At 41.9% G+C, this 22,131-nt stretch overlaps 1 protein-coding gene across 2 annotated transcripts in view; it reads left to right on the top strand.

Moving 5' to 3' along the window:
* Positions 1–22,131, top strand: part of CYFIP2 (cytoplasmic FMR1 interacting protein 2) — a 2,832,302-nt gene that overhangs the window by 1,433,371 nt on the left and 1,376,800 nt on the right. For both annotated transcript variants that reach the window (XM_044069335.1, XM_044069334.1), the window contains exon 15: positions 19,557–19,704. In XM_044069335.1, the coding sequence (XP_043925270.1) occupies positions 19,557–19,704 (148 nt within the window). The remainder of the gene's footprint in view (positions 1–19,556; positions 19,705–22,131) is intronic.

Genomic DNA, 22,131 nt, shown 5'->3' with positions numbered 1-22,131 from the left:
CTTGGTCTGAAGCATGCACTAAATCCTGAAGCTCCTTACATTCAATACCTTCAGCTAAAGCATCTACTTTACATTTCAATTGGCCCAGCAAATAATTCTGATACCGAAGCATATGAAACTGACAATTTAAAGGTCTCATAGCCAAAGTAGAAGAGGTATACAGTTTTTTACCCCACCTATCCAGGGCCCTAGCATCCTTGTCCAGAGGAACTGGATTCTTAACCACAGAAGCCCTAACCCCTTTGGGGCCCTGAGTAATAGTTTCTGGATCAGCCCTAGGACTCTTATATAAGTACTTGTGAGCTTCCGGAACCCTGTAGTATCTGTCTGGTTTAACCGGGGCAGGAGGCAGAGAATCTGGGTTAAGGGCAGCCTCAGAAAACACATCCTGAACAACATCCAGTACAGGGGGAATAGCCAAGGGCCTATGCTGAGGCAAAACAAGAATTCTCTCAGTCTTTACGGAATCAGAATAATCCTGGCCCTCCCATTTGAAATGTTCCCTCATGGAATGCAAAGTCTCAGAGAAAGAAAAATCTTCTGGAGGGGACGAGAGGGAGTAGAGTCCTCAGCCTCCGAATCAGAATAGGGAGGAAATCCTGAAGTTCTTCTACAGAGGAATCTGACTCATTGGAAGACTGAACCAAACCCTCCAACTCTGGCTCTACCCTGGGCCTCTTCGCGGGGGGGCATAGAACCCCTAATTAAAGTAATCAAATCTTCAGCCATCTTTAACATGTGCTTCCTAGGAGCTGGACCCTGGGGACACGCACCAACAGGGGCAGACTTATACTTAGAATGGGCTTTGCTATGAGAAGGAGGAGGCCTAACTACCCTATGAGGGGAGGGAACCACTGACATCAGAGAAGCACCCTCAGCCTGGCCTAACACAGGAGAAGCCACTTCCTGCAGTAACAAAGGCTCCCCTTGAGACTCAGGTAAACTTTCAGAAGGAGCCGCTGAAGTAGCCAGTGGTACTACAGAACCGGCGTCCGGAGTGGCCGCCTCATCCTGTTTGGACCGCAAAGACTTTTCTTTGCGTTTCTTAGAAGAACCAGTCGTCGGAGAATCCGGCGGCATGTTATAATTACAACGTTTACCAAACACTAGCCTAGCACAGTCTAACCGACGTTTAATAGTACGCTTGTTAAAAGTAGCACAAAAGCGACACCCAACAACGTCGTGCTCAGGCCCTAAACAAGGAATGCAGAGTGAATGGTAATCCCTATGAGGAATCTGTTTCCCACAAGAAATACAGTTATTAACTTTTTCTGACATCCGTCAATACTGAGGCAAGAAAAAGACAAAAATGTCCCCAAAGGGGTACTTAGCCCAACTTGGTCTCCGGTCTGAAACTCGAAAACCGACAATTCCAGGACGCCGAACGGCACTTGCAAATGCTGCTTCTGCTTAGGGACCATGCGGCAAGAAAGACTGAGGTTATGGCATCGGTCATGCGCATTTGTACTGACACGTACTGATGTCAGTCTCGAGCGCCGATGACCGGCGCCGGTTCTAGCCCTTTGGTATTCGGGCCAATGGTGGGCAGCGGAATACCCTTATGTCAGGACTGCAGCAATGGGAGACGAAGAACATCCTGTAACAGCAGCCCTGCAGGAGGCCTCAAGAGAATCAAAACCACATTGCAAAGTATGCTTTCCAACTTGTTCAGCTGCATGCAATAAATCCTGCATTTCTTTATTGTCTGCACATTCTGTATTTGCTGACATTTTCTGTTTAAGCAAAGACATAAGATATTGCTGATACTTAAGCATATGAAATTGGCAATTTAAGGCTCTTACAGCCAAGGTAGCAGAAGTATAAATATTTTTGCCTCATCTGTCTAGGGCCCTAGAATCCCTATCAGAGGGGATAGGGTTTTTTGCAGTAGAAGCCTTGACCCCTTTGGGACCCTGAGAGATGGTTTCTGGGTCAGCTGCAGGGTTCTTATAGAGAAATGTATGTGAATCAGGAACCCTGTAGTATCTGTCTGGCTTAACTGGGGCTGGTGGTAAAGAGTCTGGAGAACAACTGGACTCTGAAAATATATCATTGCAATGTCTAAAACAGGCGGGATAGCAAGGGGCCTTTGCTGAGGCAATAAAAGGAAGTCTCTGAGCCTTTTTTTGGATTCTGAGTAGTCTTGGCTCTCCCAGTGGAAATGCTCCCTCATAGTATGCAGTGTTTCTCCAAAAGAATAATCCTCAGGAGGAGGGGCTGAAGGGATAGATTCTTCAGCATCAGAATCCTCATTGGGAGGAATAGAGTAATCCTGTTCAGAGGAGGAATCAGAGGAAATGGAAACCTGGTCTGAAGATTCATATTCTAACTCTTGCCTAGGCCCCTTTTCAGGAAGGGGATGGGATCCCCTGATCAAAGTAATAAGGTCTTCGGCCATTTTAAGCATCTGTTTTTTAGGCATGGAGGCCTGTCCAGGTGAATGCTGTACTTGTTTCTTTGTCTTTAGAGCTGCTTTAGTCTTTGCCTTTGTAGCTAAAGTAGGTTTCACATATAACTGTGTAGGCCTGAAAACACCCTCAGAAGCTGATGCCTGCTCAGCGGCTCCGGACCCATCTGAGGGAATAGTTTCCGAGTGTCCAATACCTTGAGTTTCCAGAGGCCCAGTCAGCTCCACGTGGGAGTCAGAAGTGGCCTGTGGCTCTGAGATAGCAGGCGTCAGGGGCTGCAAAGGCACCTCACTGAGAACCGGCGAACCGGTGACAGGCCTAGAAGAAGCCTCGTTGTCGGTTTTGGATCTCGGATGCCTGTCCTTTTCTTTTTCTTTTCGTTTTCTGTAAACTCCGGTATTCGGCTGATCCGACGGCATTATATAATTAAATCTTCTACCAAAGTAATGGAATGCAAAATCATACCGACGCTCAATAGTGCGTTGGTTAAATCTAGCACAAAACTGACAACTAGCAACGTTATGGTCAGGGCCTAGGCAAGGAATACAGTAAGAATGAAAATCCTTATGAGGTATTTGCTTCCCACAAGAAATACAGTTATTAACTTTTTCTGACATCAGTCTGGAGCAAGAAAAAAGTTTCCCCAATGGGGTACTTAGCTTTAATGAAGACTTCGGATCTGAAATTCGAATTTGAAAACTTCAGGAGTCGGCCGACTGGCACTTGCGAACTGCTTTTGCTTCGGGCACAGTGCAGCAAGAAAGACTGAAGAAAATGCCGTTGGCTGCATCTTTTATACCCCTGGTGCACTGACGTCAGGGAGGAGGTGACAGCAACCGACGCCGGACCTAGACTTTGGAACTCTGGCCGACTGCGGGTAGCCTGCCAGCAGGATAACCCAATTGTAATGACTGCAACAGTGAAACACGATGGAGATCACCAAAAGTGTGATAAGAGACTTAGGGACACAGGTGGACAGTGGTCTCACTTTCGATAACCACATCGCCACAACAGTCAGGAAATCTTTCTATGTGGCACACCTCATCACTAAGGGCTTTTCATCCAGAAAAAAGGAGGTCAATGTCCCACTGTACTCATCCCTCATTAGACCCATTATAAAATACAACCCCCCATTTGGTATGTACCTCTCAAGACATTTGCAACAACTGGAAAGGCTGCAGAAATACCTCACTAAAAGAATCACAGGCCTAAAGCAGATGCCCTATGCTGACTGCCTTAAAAAACTCCAGCTGTACTCTGTCGCATATCGTCTACTCAGAGGCGATCTCTGCTTAACATACAACGCCATGTCAAACCCAGATCTGTTGGACATGCTACACTTAAAAAATCCCAATCCCTCAGAGCCACATGCTCCAGGGATCTAAACCTTGCCATCACAATAAACAAAACGTGGTGGAGGGATAGGTTCCTTACCCAGAGACTCCCCAGACTCTGGAATAGACTGCCCATACATGTTAAGCAGAGCGCCTCTTTGGCCCACTTCAAAAAGAACCTTGACGATTGGATGGGAGAAAGGAAATTCACCTGGGGATCACATCAGTTGCCCTGCTAGACAGAGATCCAGGGAAGTAAATAGTGGGGGAAGAAATAGCCAGGAAATTGTTATGGCTAGGCTTGTATATGCCCTAGGGCCGATAGCCTAGTACCAGCCTATGAACTTATAAGCAGCATGGTCTTCAGTTTGCTTTTTGACAGATCTTTTATGTTGGAAGGTTTGTCTTTGGGACATTACCTAAAAAAGGCATAGTGGGGTAGGAGAGAGCCTTGCCCAAGGTCCAGAAATCCAGTGGTAACAAGTGAAGGCCATCACTGGCAAAATATCGAGGCCTGTCGACCATGTCATCCCAGGCAGACAGATACTGGATCCCCTTGGAATGACACCAGAAACTAAGCCACGTGTTAGAAGTCAGTTATTTTTTGTTGGTATTGTGGTATCATTCTTGGTGAAGGTAGGATGCTGCTTAAGGCTAGGGTCATACCTGTGTGGAACACATACTGAGAGTTCAATCATGTCTGTCTTCATGTAGTCCAGGGAGGTATGTCTTAAGTTATTCACACCAATGTGTACAATGACAGAGTCGTATTTGTACTTGTTGTGGAGAGACTTGTGTGTGCATGATGTGGCGGATTCTGGCACCAGACAGACAACTGAACGTGACCTTTCCCTTGTCGAGCCTGCCGAGGGAGACATCGGTGTGTCTCACAATTGAGTCAGCAATGACTAGTGTCTTCGGTTTATGTCTTATGTGCTGTAATGGTTTATTGTTTTGGTTTGTTCATCTTTTAGTTTAAATTCATCTCTCCTTAACCATTTTTGCGTTCATGATTGACATGAGGTTGTTCCAAAAGTTTTCTGTACTTGCAGCTATATTTATGCATTTTCCACATTTCTTGCCTTCTCATCTGATCCTTCATCTTATATTCTTTCTTTTATTTTTTGGCACATTCAGTTGCTGCCCGATTTTTATCTACTTATGGTTTGATTTCCATTCCCAGTTGACAACTATGTGCTGCTACTAAACTAAGTAGGGATGTCATCTTAGACTTATTTTCCTCATGTTTTAAAACTTTAACTACGTTTGGTTCTTGTGAGGTCAGCAAATATGTATGCAGCCCTACGATTGCAGATCTATACATGTAATTAGTTTCAAGGAGGCTCATACCTCCTTCAGAACGGAGAATATATAATTTTGCTTTACACTTATTTTTATAAATCATTTGATAAGCATGAAGCATTTTTCATATTTTTCTGTCCAATTGATCCAGTACCTTTTGGGACCAGTCATTCATTTCAGAACTGTAAGTTAGGACAGGAAGAGCAAATTGGTTTATTGCCTGGACTTTGTTCCTAGATGTCAAAGCTGTTTTCAGTATTAATTTTAGTCTTCTAAAATATTCCATATTAAGTTTTATTCACATTTGTTCATTTTTTATTGTTGATCCTTTATCAATTCCCAAAATATTTATATACTTCCTGTTGCTCAAGTTCTTTTATATCACATTTCTGTCCCAAACTGAGATTTTCTTGGTGTTGCAGCTTTCGTACATTAAAAGTTGCTTTTGCACATTTATCAAAACCAAATGACATTCTTATATCATCTGAGAAAGTTTTTTACCACTTGTAGCTGTGCTTTCAGTTCCTCGTGTGATGAACTATATAGTTTTAAATCATTACACTTTGTTGTTTTCTGGGAGTCAAATTGTAAATATGACCTAATCTGTTAAGTAGACATCTTAGTGGGTTAAGGGCAAGACAAAAGAGCAGCGGTGACAAAGAGTCAATCTGGAATATCCCCCTTTGAATTTGAATTTTTATCCCTGGAATAATAATTTGTCCTTTATCATGGCTTAACTGCAAAGTAGTTTGCCACTGTTTCCATGGTTGCTGTAATGTAAATGATCAGGTGTAGGGTGTATCTTATACATTTTTAAGTACTCTTTTTATCCATGAATGTGGGATGTTATCAAATGCTTTTTGTAGTCTATCCATCCCATACTTAGATTCTTTCCCTTTTTACAGTTCTCCATTATGACTTTGTCAACAAATGATCCTTTGCTCCATATTGTTACCCTTTTGTTCTGTTGCCATGACTGAGTTTTCTTCTAAATGACTATAAACTCTATCTACATCAATTCCACTGTATAGTTTATACATTGTCGTAAGGCAAGCTATTGATCTGTAGTTTTTAGGTTAGCTTGCAGGTTCACTGTTAAGTAGGAGGAATGTTTTTCCTGTTGTTAACCAGGTTGGCATCTGTTTGGGGTGTGCATATAAATACTTCTTACATATAGATAAATCTTCATGTAAAGATGTTAATACTTTTAGTCAGAAGTTGGGTATTGCAGCTGAGCCTGGGGATTTCCAGTTAGGAGCGTGTCTTTTTTTTTTTTTTTTCAATTTCACTGGCCATTACTTCATCCCATTTCATGTCCTGTACCTTTGAACTTCTTATTCTTTCATTTATTGCTTAGGCTCGTTCTGCTGCCCTACCCACTCCCTAGCTGATTTGCTGTATACCTAACCTTACCACACCCACACCTAACCTCTATCCCTCAGCCAGTCACACTAACCACTACCACCCCTCCCCCTCTTTTGCTCTCATATTACACACTCTACACATAGTACATCCCCGCTCTCAAAGTTGCAACAATCCATCATAACTTTATACTATCAGGTTCTACAGGGTTATCTATATACACTCCTACCACTTCTGACAAACCAATCATGTACTCCCATCAAATAATCCTAACACTAGTACTCACCATCACAGCCCATCTAACCTCACCCTACTTGAACAACATTACAATCCCTAACATAAGTGACCCTACCTCATCCTCACTTCCACCATTCATTAACTACCCCTTACTCATCTCACCCTCACTCTTTAACCACACCACCTATGACCAACACCCCTACAGACTCCTCCATTGTCAAAGTAAATCTAGGGTATCCCTTCAATGTGACTTAGCCTTCTCCAAATACCTACAAACCATAATAAACATTGCCTCTCACCTACTATGCAGTGGTGATACCAACCCCAACCCAGGTCCAATAACAAGTCCTACAAATCACCAGAATCAGCCTAGAACCAATCCAAGTCTACTTTAGAGAAAATCCGATATTCTAATAATAAATCATAACATAAGAAGCATCCTTAACAAAACCACTGAGCTCCATGCAACCATAGTATTATACTTACCTGACATTGTCTTCCTCACAGAAACATGGCTTAAACTACACATTAAAAATGAAGTACTCCCCCCTGGTTTTAGCATACTACGAAAGGGCCGCACAGCTAAAAGAGGAGGTGGAGTCGCTCTCCTATATCAAAACAGCATCAATGTTGAACTATTTAACATAGAAATCCCCTGCATTTAATAATGCAGATATCCTACTTGCTAAGGTAAGACTAAATACACAAAAACAGCTAAATATCTTAGGGTCATATATCCCTCCAGGAGATAACATCAAAACCTTAGAATCCCTTCTCCAGTGGACATCAGAAACCCTCCCCCATGGAACCATTATACTAGGCGACTTCAGTATTGATTGGACCTCACTTAAATCACCCCACCCCTCAAATCATATTAACCTTTATGGATTCTCACAGCTTATACAACCCCCTACTAGGGCAGACAAAACCTCAAAAAAAGAATCAATACTAGACTGGATTTTCACCAATCGCCCATCTTCCACCCATACTTGTGGTACACTACCCAGCATTCTAAGCGACCACCTCCCAACCTTCTTCATCAGAGACCAAACTAAACTCACTAGAACTAGCTCTCTTAAACACATCAGTTACACTAAATACTTCAGGGCTGACTACCTTAATACAGCCCTTAAACACTCTAACTGGTTCCCTCTTTTAACACTTCCTTTAAATGAAGCAGTGGAGTATTTCAACACTATCTTCTTAGGCCTTCACAACCAACTTGCTCCACCAAGACAGATCCGCACTAAAACTATCTATGCCCCTTGGCCTACCAAGAGCACTAGGCAACTTATGAAGCAAAGGGACAAAGCATGGGACACATGGCGCAAAAACAAAACTACTCCTAATAGGCAAACATTCTTACAACTGAGAAACACTGTAAAAAAGCAAATCAGACTAGATAAACAAAAATACTACAGTGAAATTCAAAGTAAGCATAATACCAACCCACAAAAGTTTTGGGCCCCTATAAACAGTATTCTTCAACCAGATAAATCACCAACTCCTCATCGAAACATAGAAACCACCTCTGTAAACACAGCCACCCAATTCAATGAGTTGTTTACCAACTCTATATTAAAACTGTCAACAGACCCACACTCCTCAACCCCCACTATACTATATAACCCATCAAGTAACGCTAACTCCTGCATCCTTCAACCTGTATCAACTTACACAATCTATAGACACCTAACCAAACTTAAACCCACCACCTTAGCAGTAGACAAATTACCTGCTAAATTCCTACAAATAGCCGCCAAAGCCATTTCCTACCCAGTCTCTATAATCATTAACAGCTCAGTCTCAGAACAAAAGGTGCCACTTCTCTGGAAAATCTCTTACATTATACCAGTTCACAAAGGGGGCAACTCCACTGACCTAACAAACTACCGCCCTATAGCTGTACTTTCTCCACTGGCTAAAATAATGGAAAAATCTATATACACCCTGGTCCTAACACATCTCCTCTCCAACAGTCTTCTTCCTGAAACTCAGCACGGATTCCGCCCCAACCATAGCACTACCACTGCACTCATCCATTATAGTAACCTAGTAAATATGAAATGCAACAATGGCCAACTAGTGTCTGCAGTTTTCCTTGACTTATCAAAGGCGTTTGATATAGTCTCCCCTACAAAACTAATAACATCACTCTCAGAATTAAAACTAACTACCCCCACTCTATTATGGTTTCAGAACTGTCTCTCCCAACGCCAACAAGCTGTTCAGTGGAAGAACTCCCTTTCCCCCCTACTTCCTGTAAAACTGGGAGTACCCCAAGGATCAATCCTAGGACCCCTACTTTTCACTATATTTATAAATAATCTTCACAAAGCCACCCCTCTAGCAAACCTGGTTCAATACTCTGATGACTCCACCGTAATCTGCTCTGCCCCCACCCTCCAACAATTTCAAATCAAGACCCAAGAAGGCCTTTACATCCATCGAAACCTGGCTAACAAACTCCCAGCTAATACTAAATCCTAAAAAGACCCAACTTATGCTCTTTCATCTTTCCAAAGCAGCAGCACCTACTCCTCCATTCTCTTTTTCTGCATTAGATAATACTCCTATCTCCCCCATCACACAAACCAAATGACTAGGGTTCATTATTGAGAATAATTTGAAATTTGACAAACACATAGCTCATACAATAACCAAAATCAACAAAAAACTAGGTACTCTTTACAGATGTAAAAACTTCCCAACTAGCAACAGTAAAGTTACCCTAACTCGTACCCATCTTCTCTGTACCTTACTGTATGTTTCTCCTGTCCTAATTAATCTAAACAAGAGCAATTTAAAGAAGCTATCAGTATACTACAACAAAATAGCAAAATTCACCACAAACTCCTCCTAGCACACCCACCACTGTCAGGCCCTTAAACAGCTTTCCTGCCTGGAACTCCCTAACACCTTAGCTCTAAACCTACTTCTTCCAGCTCACCAAATACTGTACCAACCTGACAAAACTCCAGCCTTACAAGACCTAATCATCCTCTACTCCAATAACCGAGAACTTAGATCCATTAACAAGGCGCTAATCGCAATCTCCAAAAGCCATTACAGCTCTGGTGACTCCCTGTATTTTAGCAACATTGCCAAGACCTGGAACTCCCTACCACTACAAATCAGGGTGCAATCTAATAAAACCATCTTCAAAAAAACAGCTTATTTCCCACCTAAACAACTCCTGGACATGCAGCTGCCTAGCACCTGGCTGACATATTCTAACTCCTTTCCCCTACTCACTATCCAACCTCTTTAAAACTCCCACAGATGCACTGTATATTATCACATGTTACTTGTAACTGCCTAGCATCTGGCTGACATATTCTAACTCCTTTCCCCTACCCACTATCCAACCTCTTTAAAACTCCCACAGATGCACTATATATTTTCACACATTACTTGTAACTGCCTAACACTTGGCTGACATATTCTAACTCCTTTCCCCTACCCACTATCCAACCTCTTTAAAACTCCCACAGCTGCACTATATATTGTCACACGTTACTTACCAACTCACTGTCGCCTACTCACCACTGCCCCATCTATGCCCACTAGCTCTCCCCTAGACTAAGCTGAAATGCTTTCCCTTAAAATGTCAATGCACCTCATATGAACTTGTCTGTATTCTCCTTCTTTTTTAGTTTTTCCTTTCTTGTCATATCTTCAGTACATCTTCAAGATTATCTCTACTAAACATACTGTATGAACAACCGTTAAATTATACTACCTGTTATACTTTTAATTGTATGTCTAAATCTCTATGCTTATGTAAACATCTTATGCAATCATATGTTATTGTCTGCTATATTTTTATAACTGAATGTGTAAATATCTTATGTATAGTATGATAGCAATTGATGTTCTTCGTGTTTCACTGTTGCAGTCATCACACTTGGGTTATCTGCCTGCAGGTAGCCCTCAGTCGGCCCAAATACCAGAGACTTAGTATTTCTGCATCAGTTGCTGTCGCTCCAGGTCTGACATCAGGTAATCAGGAGTATTAAAACAGGCAGCCGACACCATTACATCAGTCTTTCTTGCTGAGAAACCCGTAGCAGAAGTAGTTTGCACGAGTGCCGGTCGGCCGCTACCTGAGTTTTCATTATCGAATTGAATTATCCAGAAGTCTTCTAAAGCTAAGTACCCTGTTGGGGATCCTTTTTTTTTGCTCTAACCGATGTCAGAAAAAGTTAACAATTGTCTTGCCTGCGGAAAGCAAATACCACACCGAGATTTCCATTCTTACTTTGTCACTTGTTTAGGCCCAGACCATGACATCCCTCGCTATCAGTTTTGTGCCTTGTTCAACTCCCGAACTATTCTTCATCGAGCCCTTTTTGTTGCTAAATATTTTTCGTTCTCGATCTCCGTTTTCTGAAATGGCTTCGGTAAGCCATCCGACTACCAATCTACTGAAAAAATGTAAGGATAAAGACAGAGACAAGACCGCACAGGTCCAAAGCTGCCGATGAAGCTTACGTTAAGCTAGTTGCCAGTTCACCGGTACTCAGTGAGGCGTTTTTGCAGTCCCTGATGCCTGCTTCAGTGGATTCGCAGGCCTCTACCAAGACCAGTTCAGAGTCCGGTATGCCACGAGACTCTTCTTCGATGGAACTTGCGGATGCCACTACCTTGGATGGGTCTGGAGCCGCTGAGCAGGCACTGGCTTCTGAGGAAGTTCTTCCAACTACCGATATTCGACCCACACCAATGACTTCTTTCGCGTCTTCAGTTCTGTCTAAAACTAGTGAGTTTCTAAGGCCAAGAGTACGCGCTACACCTAAAAAAACGACGATCCAAAAATATGCATCTGCTTCCTTGCCACAACATCAAATGCTTAAAATGGCAGAAGACCTTATTATGTTGATTAGGGGAAGTCAGCCTTCCACTGCTAAGAGGAAAAGTGACCTGTCCCCAGCAGCTTTAACAGACCAAGAGTCCGACGACTCACAGGTATCTGATTATGAAGACATGCCTTTATCTGCTTATGAGGATTCAGATGCAGAGGAATCTATTCGCTCTGCTTCTCCTCCAGAGGATTTTTCTTTTGGTGAAACCTTACATACTTTAAGAGAGCATTTCTACCGGGAATGCCAAGACTATCCTCAGTCCAAAAATAGACTCAGAGAATTTCTAGACTTGCCGCAACATAGGCCTTTAGCAATACCCCTGGATGTTGTGGATGATGTCTTTATGGAATCTATTTTAGCTCCTGATACTTTACCCCCTGCTCCTAGGAAACCAGACAGGTACTACAGAGTACCTAACTCTCACAAATTCCTTTTCAAAAATCCTACTGCTGACCCAGAGGTCATCTCCCAGGAGCCTAAAAGTATCAAAGCAACTACAGCTAAGAATCCCACCCCTTCGGACAGGGACTCCAGAGCTTTAAGCAGATGGGGTAAGAAAGTATACACCTCTGTAACTGTAACCATTAGGACTTTGAATTGCCAGTTTCACATGCTGAAGTACCAACAACATATTATGGAACTTATTAAGCAAAAAAATAGCTACCTTTACTGACTGTGCAGAAAGTAAAGAATTACAAGAGCTTATGCATTCTGCAAGCCAAGTCAGCAAGCATACATTGCAGTGTGGCTTTGATGCCCTAGAAGCATCTTGCAGGACAGCAGTCACTGGTTCTGTACTGAGAAGGCATGCTTGGCTTAAGGAGCAAACCTTGCCAGACTATGCCAAATCAAAATTACTAGACGCTCCTTTGAAAAAGGACAATCTGTTTGGCACCAAAGCAGAAGAGGTTCTTAAAAAGATGGAAGAAAAAGCTAAATCTATGCAGGCAGTCAAAGATTTCTTGCAAGTACAGGCTCCTATGTTCAGTAGGCATTGCCCTCAAAACATTGGTCCTTTCCAGCCCCCTCAAGGCCATCTCAAACTAGACCCAGGGGAAACAGACCCCCCCAGACTACAGTCTCAGGGTATGCAAAGATCTAAGCAGTGGAGTGCCTCCACTTCAAAAACAGGGAGTGCTAAGCCACCTCAATAACTTCTCAACTCCACTACCCACCTCTGCCTAACTGCTTGTGCCCCTACGAGGAAAACTTGCCTGTCATGCAAAAAACTGGACTTCCATCACCAAGGACCGATGGGTCCTCAACATTATATCCCAGGGGTACATATTTTACTTCCACTCACTACCAACCCCAAAAGGGTTCCCAGACCTTCCTCCAAACCAGTGGGTAGAGGCACAAAACCAAGTTCAATCCCTGCTCTCTATAAGGGCAATTCAGCCTGTTCCTGTGGAACAGATAGGTCAAGGGTTCTATTCCAGACTTTTCCTGGTACCCAGAAAAGAGGGCACTAGGTATCCAATCCTAGATCTTTCCATCCTAAACACCTTCCTGGTCGCCCTGCTAGACAGGGGTCCAGGGAAGTAAATACTGTAGGAAGAAATAGCCAGAGAATTGTTATGGGTAGGCTTGTATAGGCCCTAGGGCCAATAGCCTAGTACCAACCTATGAACCTATGAATCAAAATTCAAAATGCTCACTCTGCAGCAGCTTCTTCATATGCTGACCATGCCTGGTTAGCTACCCTTGACATAAAAGAAGCCTATCTGCACATCCCTCTAAGGGACTTATGCAGGAAATATCTACGCTTCAGGGCAGGATCTATGCATCATCAGATCTCTGCACTTCCCTTTTGCTTATCCATTGCTCCTAGAGTATTCACAAGATGCCTGGTTCTAGCAATTGCCTACTGCAGAGAAAAAGTCAAAATTTCTTGTACTTGGATGACTACCTGATTCAGGCAGACAGTCAGGAAATGCTGTTGCAGCACCTGACATTTGTAAAAAATCTGCTAACCTCCCTGGGGTACACCATCAATGAAAATAAATCAAAACTAGTCCCCAGTCAAAAGATTGTACTCCTGGGAGCAAGCTTGGACACAGCATCTCAGATGGCATTCCATTACACCAGAAAAACAAGTCTATCTGACAGACTGCTTCAGTCAAATGACCACCAGAACCCAGCTATCCGCAAGGAAAATCCTACAGGCCCCAGGGTTCATGACCTCATGCATCCTACTAATTCCATATGCCAGACTGCATATGAGGAAACTTCAGTGGTACTTAAAAAGTCTTTGATGCGAACATTCTCAGGACCTGGAAACTGTCATTCCTGTCATACCTTGTCTAAGGACAGATTTTCTTTGGTGGGCAGTAGCATGCAACCACAACAAGGGACTACCCTTTACTCAACCCCACGCTGCCCAGACCCTAACCAGAGATGCATCATATTATGCCTGGGGGGCACACCTGGACGACAAGTGCATTCAGGGCCACTGGAGCCCAAGTCAAATTCATCTGCACATAGACCAAAAAGAGATGCTAGCTGTGCAGCACGCTCTAACAGCTTTCAGATCCCTACTCTCACCAGGACCCTTGCTAATAAAAACAGACAACACCACAGTTATGTGGTACATCAACAAGCAGGGGGGAACCTACTCTCACCCACTCTGCAGGCTAGCCATGGCCCTGTGGAACATGGCCTTGGACATGCAGGTCCATCTGCAAGCTCAATTCCTGTAAGGCAAAGAAAACACATGGGCAGACGACTTAAGCAGAAATCTCCTAGACCCACACGAGTGGCAACTAGAGCCTAGAACCTTCAGCATTCTGATTCAGAAATGGGGGACCCCAGAGGTGGATCTATTTGCCTCCCCCTGCAATCACTAGCTCAGCGAATTCTGTACCAGAACACCTCACAGCAGGGCCTGGAAAGTGGATGTCCTATCCTTTCAGTGGGTAAACCTCTCAATCTATGCATTTCCCCCTCTGCCCCTTCACTCAAGAATATTGCTCAAGATAAGACAGGACAGACCAAGGACAATTCTGATTGCCCCAGACTGGCCATGCCAGCACTGGTACCCACTCCTGTGCAACCTGTCACCGGTGCCACCCTGGCATCTACCCCAGAGCACCACCCTGCTCACTCAGCAGTGGGGACAGATCTTGCATCCGCACCTGCAAACCCTAAATCTTACAGCCTGGCTTATTCCTTGAATTCTCCCCCAGTGAACAGCCTAAGCAAGCAGGTACTGGACGTCATTCTTGAAGCCAGAAGACCCAGTACAAGGAAATCCTATGCTGATAAGTGAAAAAGGTATTGCTCCTGGATTCAGCCTAAAGGAGAGGGCATAATTCTGCCCTCCCTACCTCTAATCTTGGATTACTTAGCAGATCTACTCCACAGTGACCTATCCTTTTCCTCCATTAAGATCCATGCCTCTTCCATCTCAGATTATTACAACTCTGAGCCACCCCTATTCTCTCACCCACTCACCAAACAGTTCCTGAGAGGGGCAAACAATTTAAGGCCACAAAGGAGAGCTCCCACCCCTGCTTGGGACCTTAACTTTTTACTGGAAAAGCTCACACTGTCCCCCTTTGAGCCTGCAGCGTTAGCAGACTTAAAATTCTTCTCTTGGAAAACAGCATTGCTCCTGGCCATCAATTCAGCAAGAAGAGTGTCTGAGCTACAAGCAGTTGTGGCCGTGGAACACTTCATCATTTTTCATTCTGACAGGTTCTCCCTCAGGACTAATCCTTCCTTTATGCCCAAAGTGGTGTCCAGTGTGGCTCTCAACAAATCTATCCGTTTGCCAACCTTCTTCCCTAATCCCCAAAATAAAGGGGAAAGGATCCTGCACTCTTTGGACATGTACAGACAGCTCAGATTCTACCTGGATAGGACTAAGCCCTTCAAGAAACCTGACGAGTTACTACTCAGTTTTGCACCAGGGGCAGAGGTCAAGGCCATTTCAAAACAGACAGTTTCCAAATGGATAGTACACTGTATCCATTTCTGCTACAAACACCATGGGAAACCAACCCCTCAGGGGGTCAGAACACATTCCTCTAGGGCAACTTCTACCTCTACAGCATTCCTCAGGGGAGTCCTAGGGACATTCTGGAGACTGCTACCTGAAGTTCTGTACACACATTCACCAAGCATTACCAGCTGCCTATATTTTCCAAATCTAGGGCGGGTTTTGCAATTTCAGTCCTGCAGGGCATACTTGCCAGCCCAAACACTTCTTGACTGCCTCCACCTTTCTGCAGCTTTGGGAATCAACTCAAGTGTGATGACTGCATCAGTGAAACACGAAGAACATAGTACAGTTGTGTACACTTACCGTAAATGTAGATGTTCAAGTGTATTCACTGTTGCAGTCCTGGTTTCCCTTCCTCCCCCCTTCTTTCTCTCTCTCTCTCTTCTCTCTGTGTATACTACTCACCCCTTGCAGGGGTATTGGTATTTACTTTTTACTGGTGGAGATTTTTACACCATAGCTTAGCTCCCTGTTGGGATTTGGGGCAAGAAAAACTGATGTAATGGTGTCAACTGCCTGTTTTTATATCCCTGATGACCTGATGTCAGACCTGGAGCAACGGCAACCAACACAGAAATACTAAGTCTCTGATATTCGGGCCGACTGAGGGCTACCTGCAGGCAGATAACCCAAGTGTGATGACTGCAACAGTGAATACACTTGAACATCTACATTTATGGTAAGTGTACACAACTGTACTTTCTGGAGCTTTTCTCCCTGGGCCTCCACTGAAAACAGACAGCTCTGTCCAGTCGGACCTTCCTGGTAAACAAATGTAAAAAATAAAATAAATTAAATCTTTGTTATGTTCCACAAGATCTTTGTAGATATTTCTCCAAAATGTATCTATTTCCTATTCTTTTTTTTTTCGGTGTTTCAATTAATTTTGCCTTGTTTCCCAATTTTCTGTAAAGCTTTTTTGGGTCATCAATAAATTGCTTATTTTGTACTTTTCCTTTATATTTATGTGCATATCTTCTAAGTTTTTTTCTGTGTGTGTTGATATCTTTAGTTTATTATTTGTGGTAGTATACAATATATCCTGATGTGTTCTGATACTGCTCATTGCCTTTATCACTTCTGTCTTTCTAAGTACTTTGGTTGATTTGTTCCCTCTTCTGTACTCTTCCAATAATGACACTGCTTGTCTTAATTGCTTTATAGTTTCTCTGTTCAATACTTCCATGATGGTATTTGAATATTCTCTCTTTCCTTTCCCTTACTGCCCTATGTTTTTGTAGAAACACTTTGTTATTAATTCAGCGCAGTAATATATCCTGTTTGCTTCTGTTATATTGCATGAGTTTATATGAACAGTCCTGATTACTGTATTCATTTGTTTTATCAAGCTTCTAACATTTGGGTCTTATTAACTTTCTGTAATCTGTTTCTTTCATTAATCTTAATATGTCCATCCATCTCGGTTAAAGCAAGCAAATCTTCCCTTAGATTATTTTCTTCTAAACTGAGGGCACATTCATTGTTCTCCTTTTCCTGCTGATATTCTGTAGAAAGTTCCAGAGCATCTTCCTGTGCCACATTCTCTTCAGTTTCATCCTGTGCCATCCGTTACTCTTTCATATGGGAACTCATTGACCTATCACTCCACAACTTTGACTGCGTCAGAGTTGCCAGTTTCCTGTTCCTTCCCTTGCTGTGCAACTCCAACTGAATTTTTATACTGGTTTCCTGCTGAAGGCTCGAAAGTATCTTCATATGACAAGAGATCAGATGTTTTCTGCTCCACTAGTTTCTTCTTAATTTGGGGATGCATTATTCTGTCCTGCTATGGTGTAATCAGAATTAGAATTTCTACACTAAATCCTTTACTTCGACAGGTAATCCAAAACCTCAGGTTCTAGTTCTTTATCTTCTCCATTACTAATCCTCCTTTCTACTTTTCCCCTTTGTTTTTTTTTATTTTTTATATTTTTTGATATTTTTTGTATTGTAAACGTTTTCATATCAGGATGCTTTTTCCTGTATTTCTCTTCAAATATCTTTGGTACTGCTCTTTTTGTATTAATTAATTTTGCTTTCTCCTTTGCATAAAGATTGCACCATATTAAATTACTTTTTATTTCCCATGTCCATATTTCTTCTTCAGATGTTTCCTGCTCCTCCTGTTTCTCCTTACTTAGGGACTCACTGTTCCTTCATGCTGTGATTTAACCTGTGTTACACTTTCTACATTAAATTCTTCACTTTGCAGGTGTTCCATAACTTCTGCTTCTATTTTTTTAACTTCCTCTTTACTAATCTTCTGTTCTCTTCAGTGTTCCCCTTTTGTGATCTTATTTTTTGTATTGTGAAATTTTCCATATATTTGTGCTTATGCCTGTATTTCTCTTTGAATATCTTTGGGGCTGCTTTTTTGTATTGATCACTTTGGCTTTCTCCTTTGCATACATATTGCACCGTATCAGATCTCTCTTTCTTTCCTGTGTCCATATTTTTATACCTTTTAAAAATCTCTAAATGTTGTTCTTTTATGTTTTCTTACTTCCTCGATCGCTAATGTTTTCCAAACGGACCAAGGTTGCTTGGTCTGTATAATGTTTTTCATGAATGTGTTGTATTAATGAATTTGCACTTGAAGCTTTTGACAGTTTTTTGTGCAAGTATTTTTCTTTCCTTTCATTTCTCTCTTAATGTTTGTGTATAACTTTTGATCAGACATTCTGGGCTTCCTGCATACTAGTATCAATACATAATATTTTTCTTATTGTCAGTAGTCCACTTTGTCATATTTATGGCTCTTCTTTGCCCTATCAGTTTTTGTGATTTTTGTGGACTACTAGTTCCTTCTGCAACAGGGGGGTCATCCTCCCCCATGCCCAGCCTGACACCATTGTAGAAATGTTTCCATGTCTTGAGTATTCAGGACTGTCATTTTTTTCCAGTCCTGACACCAGTGCACCTACCAGGTTTGGGCACCTGTTTTTATCCTGGGACTTGTGCCCCCAGCTATCTTTTTTATTTTTTAATCTACTTCTGTCCATGGTACATGCTGCATAAAACATAGCTTATATATCAGTGTCGCCTTGGTGAGATTTTGTATAAAGCAAAACCACCTCATGAAGGTACTGACCAACACTTGAGGATGAACTCAGTTCCAGGAATACTACTCTCCTTTGCTTGCTGATTTTAACATCTCTCTATTTGGACCCCTGAATTTCTTACTGGGATGAGTCAACAATGTATTTGAAGTTTTCTGCATGTATTGTCTATGAAGGCACAATTAAGTAACTTTATTTAAAGACAACTTCATAGCTACAGGGATGAGAAGCAGCCAACAGGAAATGAGCCCCTGTCTATCTACCCATTTGAGCGTGTAATTATCTGTCATATATGTGTTGCTCAGCTAATATTTTTTTATATTTCTTGCAGTGCTAAACTTTAGTGATTTTTTTTGTTTTGTTTTGTACTTCACGTTCTACTTTAAAAGGGTGGCACATTGTATTTTTAGTTTTTTTTTTTTTTGCACTGCCATATTCTATATTGAAAGGCTGTTCCTTTGGAAGTGGTTAACATTTACTCTCTGTTTTTTACCTTTATTGGCTCATACAATTCCTTCTCCCTTTCTATACTGTGATAGCAATATGATGTACAAATATTGTATCCCTTTATTTTTTCTAGATAAATGTTCCCAGTCTTTCTGCTCATTTGTAGCCTTGCTTACTCCTTATGATCTTAGGAGACCTCTGAATCTTCTCAGTCAGTCTGTTATTTCTAATCAAGTTAAGCTTCTTTGTCTGAAAATAATTGTATCATAGCTTTCATCTTGTCATATGGAACTCTCATTTATCCTGATTTTGCTCTTTCTTCTATCATGTACATGTATATAACCACCATAATGCAGCCCAGTCCAGAATCCCACTCTCACATCCACAACAGATTCTGAGCCAAGGACACTGTGTCTCCTGGTAGAATCATCTGTTATTTAAAGACTAAAAAGTACATGTATTCTGAATTACCTTACTCTTGTAATATCACAGTTACTGAGTCAAACTTGATTTATTAATTGATTTATCTTTTTTCACAGTGTATTGCAGGCAATTAGGAAAACGGTTTGTGACTGGGAGGGTAGTCGAGAACCACCAAATGACCCCTGCCTTAGAGGAGAGAAAGATCCAAAAGGAGGATTCGATATTAAAGTTCCCCGACGTGCTGTTGGACCTTCAAGTACTCAGGTATGTATGTGCGTATGTTTGTTGTTATAAGGGTAATAGTGTGGCTTTAAAGACAGAATAAAAATTATTTTGCAAGATGAAACATTTATCCTTGTTGGTTATACATTTTTTTTTGTTGAAACAACTACATGGCAGGGAAAGAAATTTGTGTTCAAAAATTGTCATTTTAATTGGTGACCAGTAGTTTCAGTCTGTTTATACAGTGGAACAATGTGTGCATTACTGACATTCAAATTGTGTATCTTGAACATTACGAGTTGTGTGAGGAGGAGGAGTCCAGGTAATGTAACCACACAGTAACTATATGGATGAGACCAGGAATTACAATATGGTGCAGTGACAAGCAGGTGTATGTGTGTTTGGAGGACGGGGTCTCTAGGTAACTTTCAAGGTAATTGAAATTTGTTATCTGAATTAAGTACATACTGTCTTCAAAGAAGGTACTTCAAAACTGGAGAAGGAAAACCTTTGCTAACATTTTGGTGATCCCCTATTAATATACCAACGCAGTCCACATAGGTCCAGTTGAAAGAGGTCTTCCTTTTACTGCCAGCCATGTAAGCCAACACTGCATATGGAAGTTATTTGCTTGACTGGAAACCCATCCAGTTGGGATTTAGAAAAGTACGCCATTAGGGCAGATGCTGGGAACTAAGATGGAACTCAAAGTAATTCTGTTTGTTTTGGTAAGCAGAATGTCCAAACAAGTCCGGTCTAATTACAGTGGAAGCAAGGGGAAGCCCCATAATATGTGACAAACTGAAAGTAAAGTGTACAAAGTAATTTTGCAGTGCAAAAAAGTAAAACAGTAACTACACCCCAGATGTGTGATCATAAATGAGACATATCCATCCATTCATCCATCCATCCACAACTCTTTTCCCATTTTTGCACATAGGATCAGGGTATCACTTTAACAGGTCCAGCTTTTGTAACTAAGTGATACCACATTTGAATCAGCAGTGATAAACCATGCTTTAGGACAGAAAATGTATCGCTGCTTTAAAGTAATTTAACATTTTACATGATGGCTGCGCCATTTATTAGCTGCAGCAGTGAAGATGGTATCTTGGTATTTATTATGGTTTCAGGTCACAGCAATCAAATTAGCCTTTAAAGCCAGCACTGGGTTCAATTAGTGGCTCGGGCAACTGAGGAACTGGCAGGGAAGGATGGGTATACCCATCTAAAGAGGGGAAATTCTGCACCTTTAGTCAACCCTGGTGGACTTCTTGGGGGGCATGGTCATAAGGAAGAATATGCAAGGGACACTGAGTTGCCACAGAGTTAGGACAATATGCCAACACATCCCCATTGCACGTTTGCCCCCAGATGCTCAACAGTTTTCTACTGAAGGAGGGAGGGAGAAAGACTAGGAGATAACAAAAAAAAAAAGAACACTTCCTGTCAGCAATATAACACTGCACAGGAGCCTTGATCACTTCACCAGCCCTGAGGATGGTTCGGGTAGAGCCAAGGGAGGGGTAAGATGAGTCTGTTAAATGTGGTGAATAAGGAGCAGAGCAAGTGGCAGAAAATGGTCAGCAGCAGGCAGCCAAAAAGAATCTAACAAAAAGATTAGCCCTTGAAGACTTAAGATGTAGGTGAATTACAGAGTCTGATAGAAAGTATATTGATGGGCATAGTGAGGTGTGTAGCAGTTTATATACAAACCTGAGCTGATTTAATTTTATTATCATTGTATTATTATTGTTTAGTTGCCTTAATGAATTACAGTAATGACTGAGGTTAAGTAGGAAGCCACACATCCTGCTAAGAGTTAGGAATGGCAAGTTCACAAGTCAACCTGGGGTCATTCGGCTAGGAAAAAGGAGATAACAAAGGGATCAATACAGCTGTTCTGCACTAATGTCACTGAACTGCCATTTATTTTTTTGGGCTGCAGATTTGTGTAACCTCTTGTTTTATGTGCATTATACTTTGACTTATTCAGGGTAAGTGTTCAGCATTAGTGTTAAGAGGAAGAGTAACCCACTAAAAGTACTGTGTATTATACTGAAGAACACCTGAAAAAAACAACCATACTGTTTTAGAGTACTTATTAACTCATATTTGCAGGTAACATCTTGGCTTACATTTATGAAAACCCAGTACTGCCTGCAGTCTCATAATGTTCAATAATAGATCACTGCTGCAGTGGCCTAAGCTATTTGGGTTATATCCTGCCATGGATATGACCAACTTAGCCAGCTTTTCAAAATTTGAGGGTGCCTTCCGCTTTCTGTAAGAGCCATGAACTTGGGCAGAGCTCCACATAAAACACAATTAGAGTGCCAAAACCTGTAGAGCTTTCTTGCCGACAAATTACTCCCTTTCTGCTGGTTTCTTGGATCTAACAGTAGCTTAGCGATCCTTCAAGGTTGGGCAGATAAGTCCCTTGCTAAGGAAAATCCTTCCAATACTTTT

This window comes from Protopterus annectens, chromosome 4.part0 (genome assembly GCF_019279795.1).
Source record: "Protopterus annectens isolate FY-2018-M chromosome 4.part0, PAN1.0, whole genome shotgun sequence".
Taxonomy (NCBI): Eukaryota; Metazoa; Chordata; order Ceratodontiformes; family Protopteridae; genus Protopterus; species Protopterus annectens.
The sequence above is the reverse complement of the archived record's forward strand: the minus strand, read 5'-3'. Positions and strand labels throughout refer to the sequence as shown.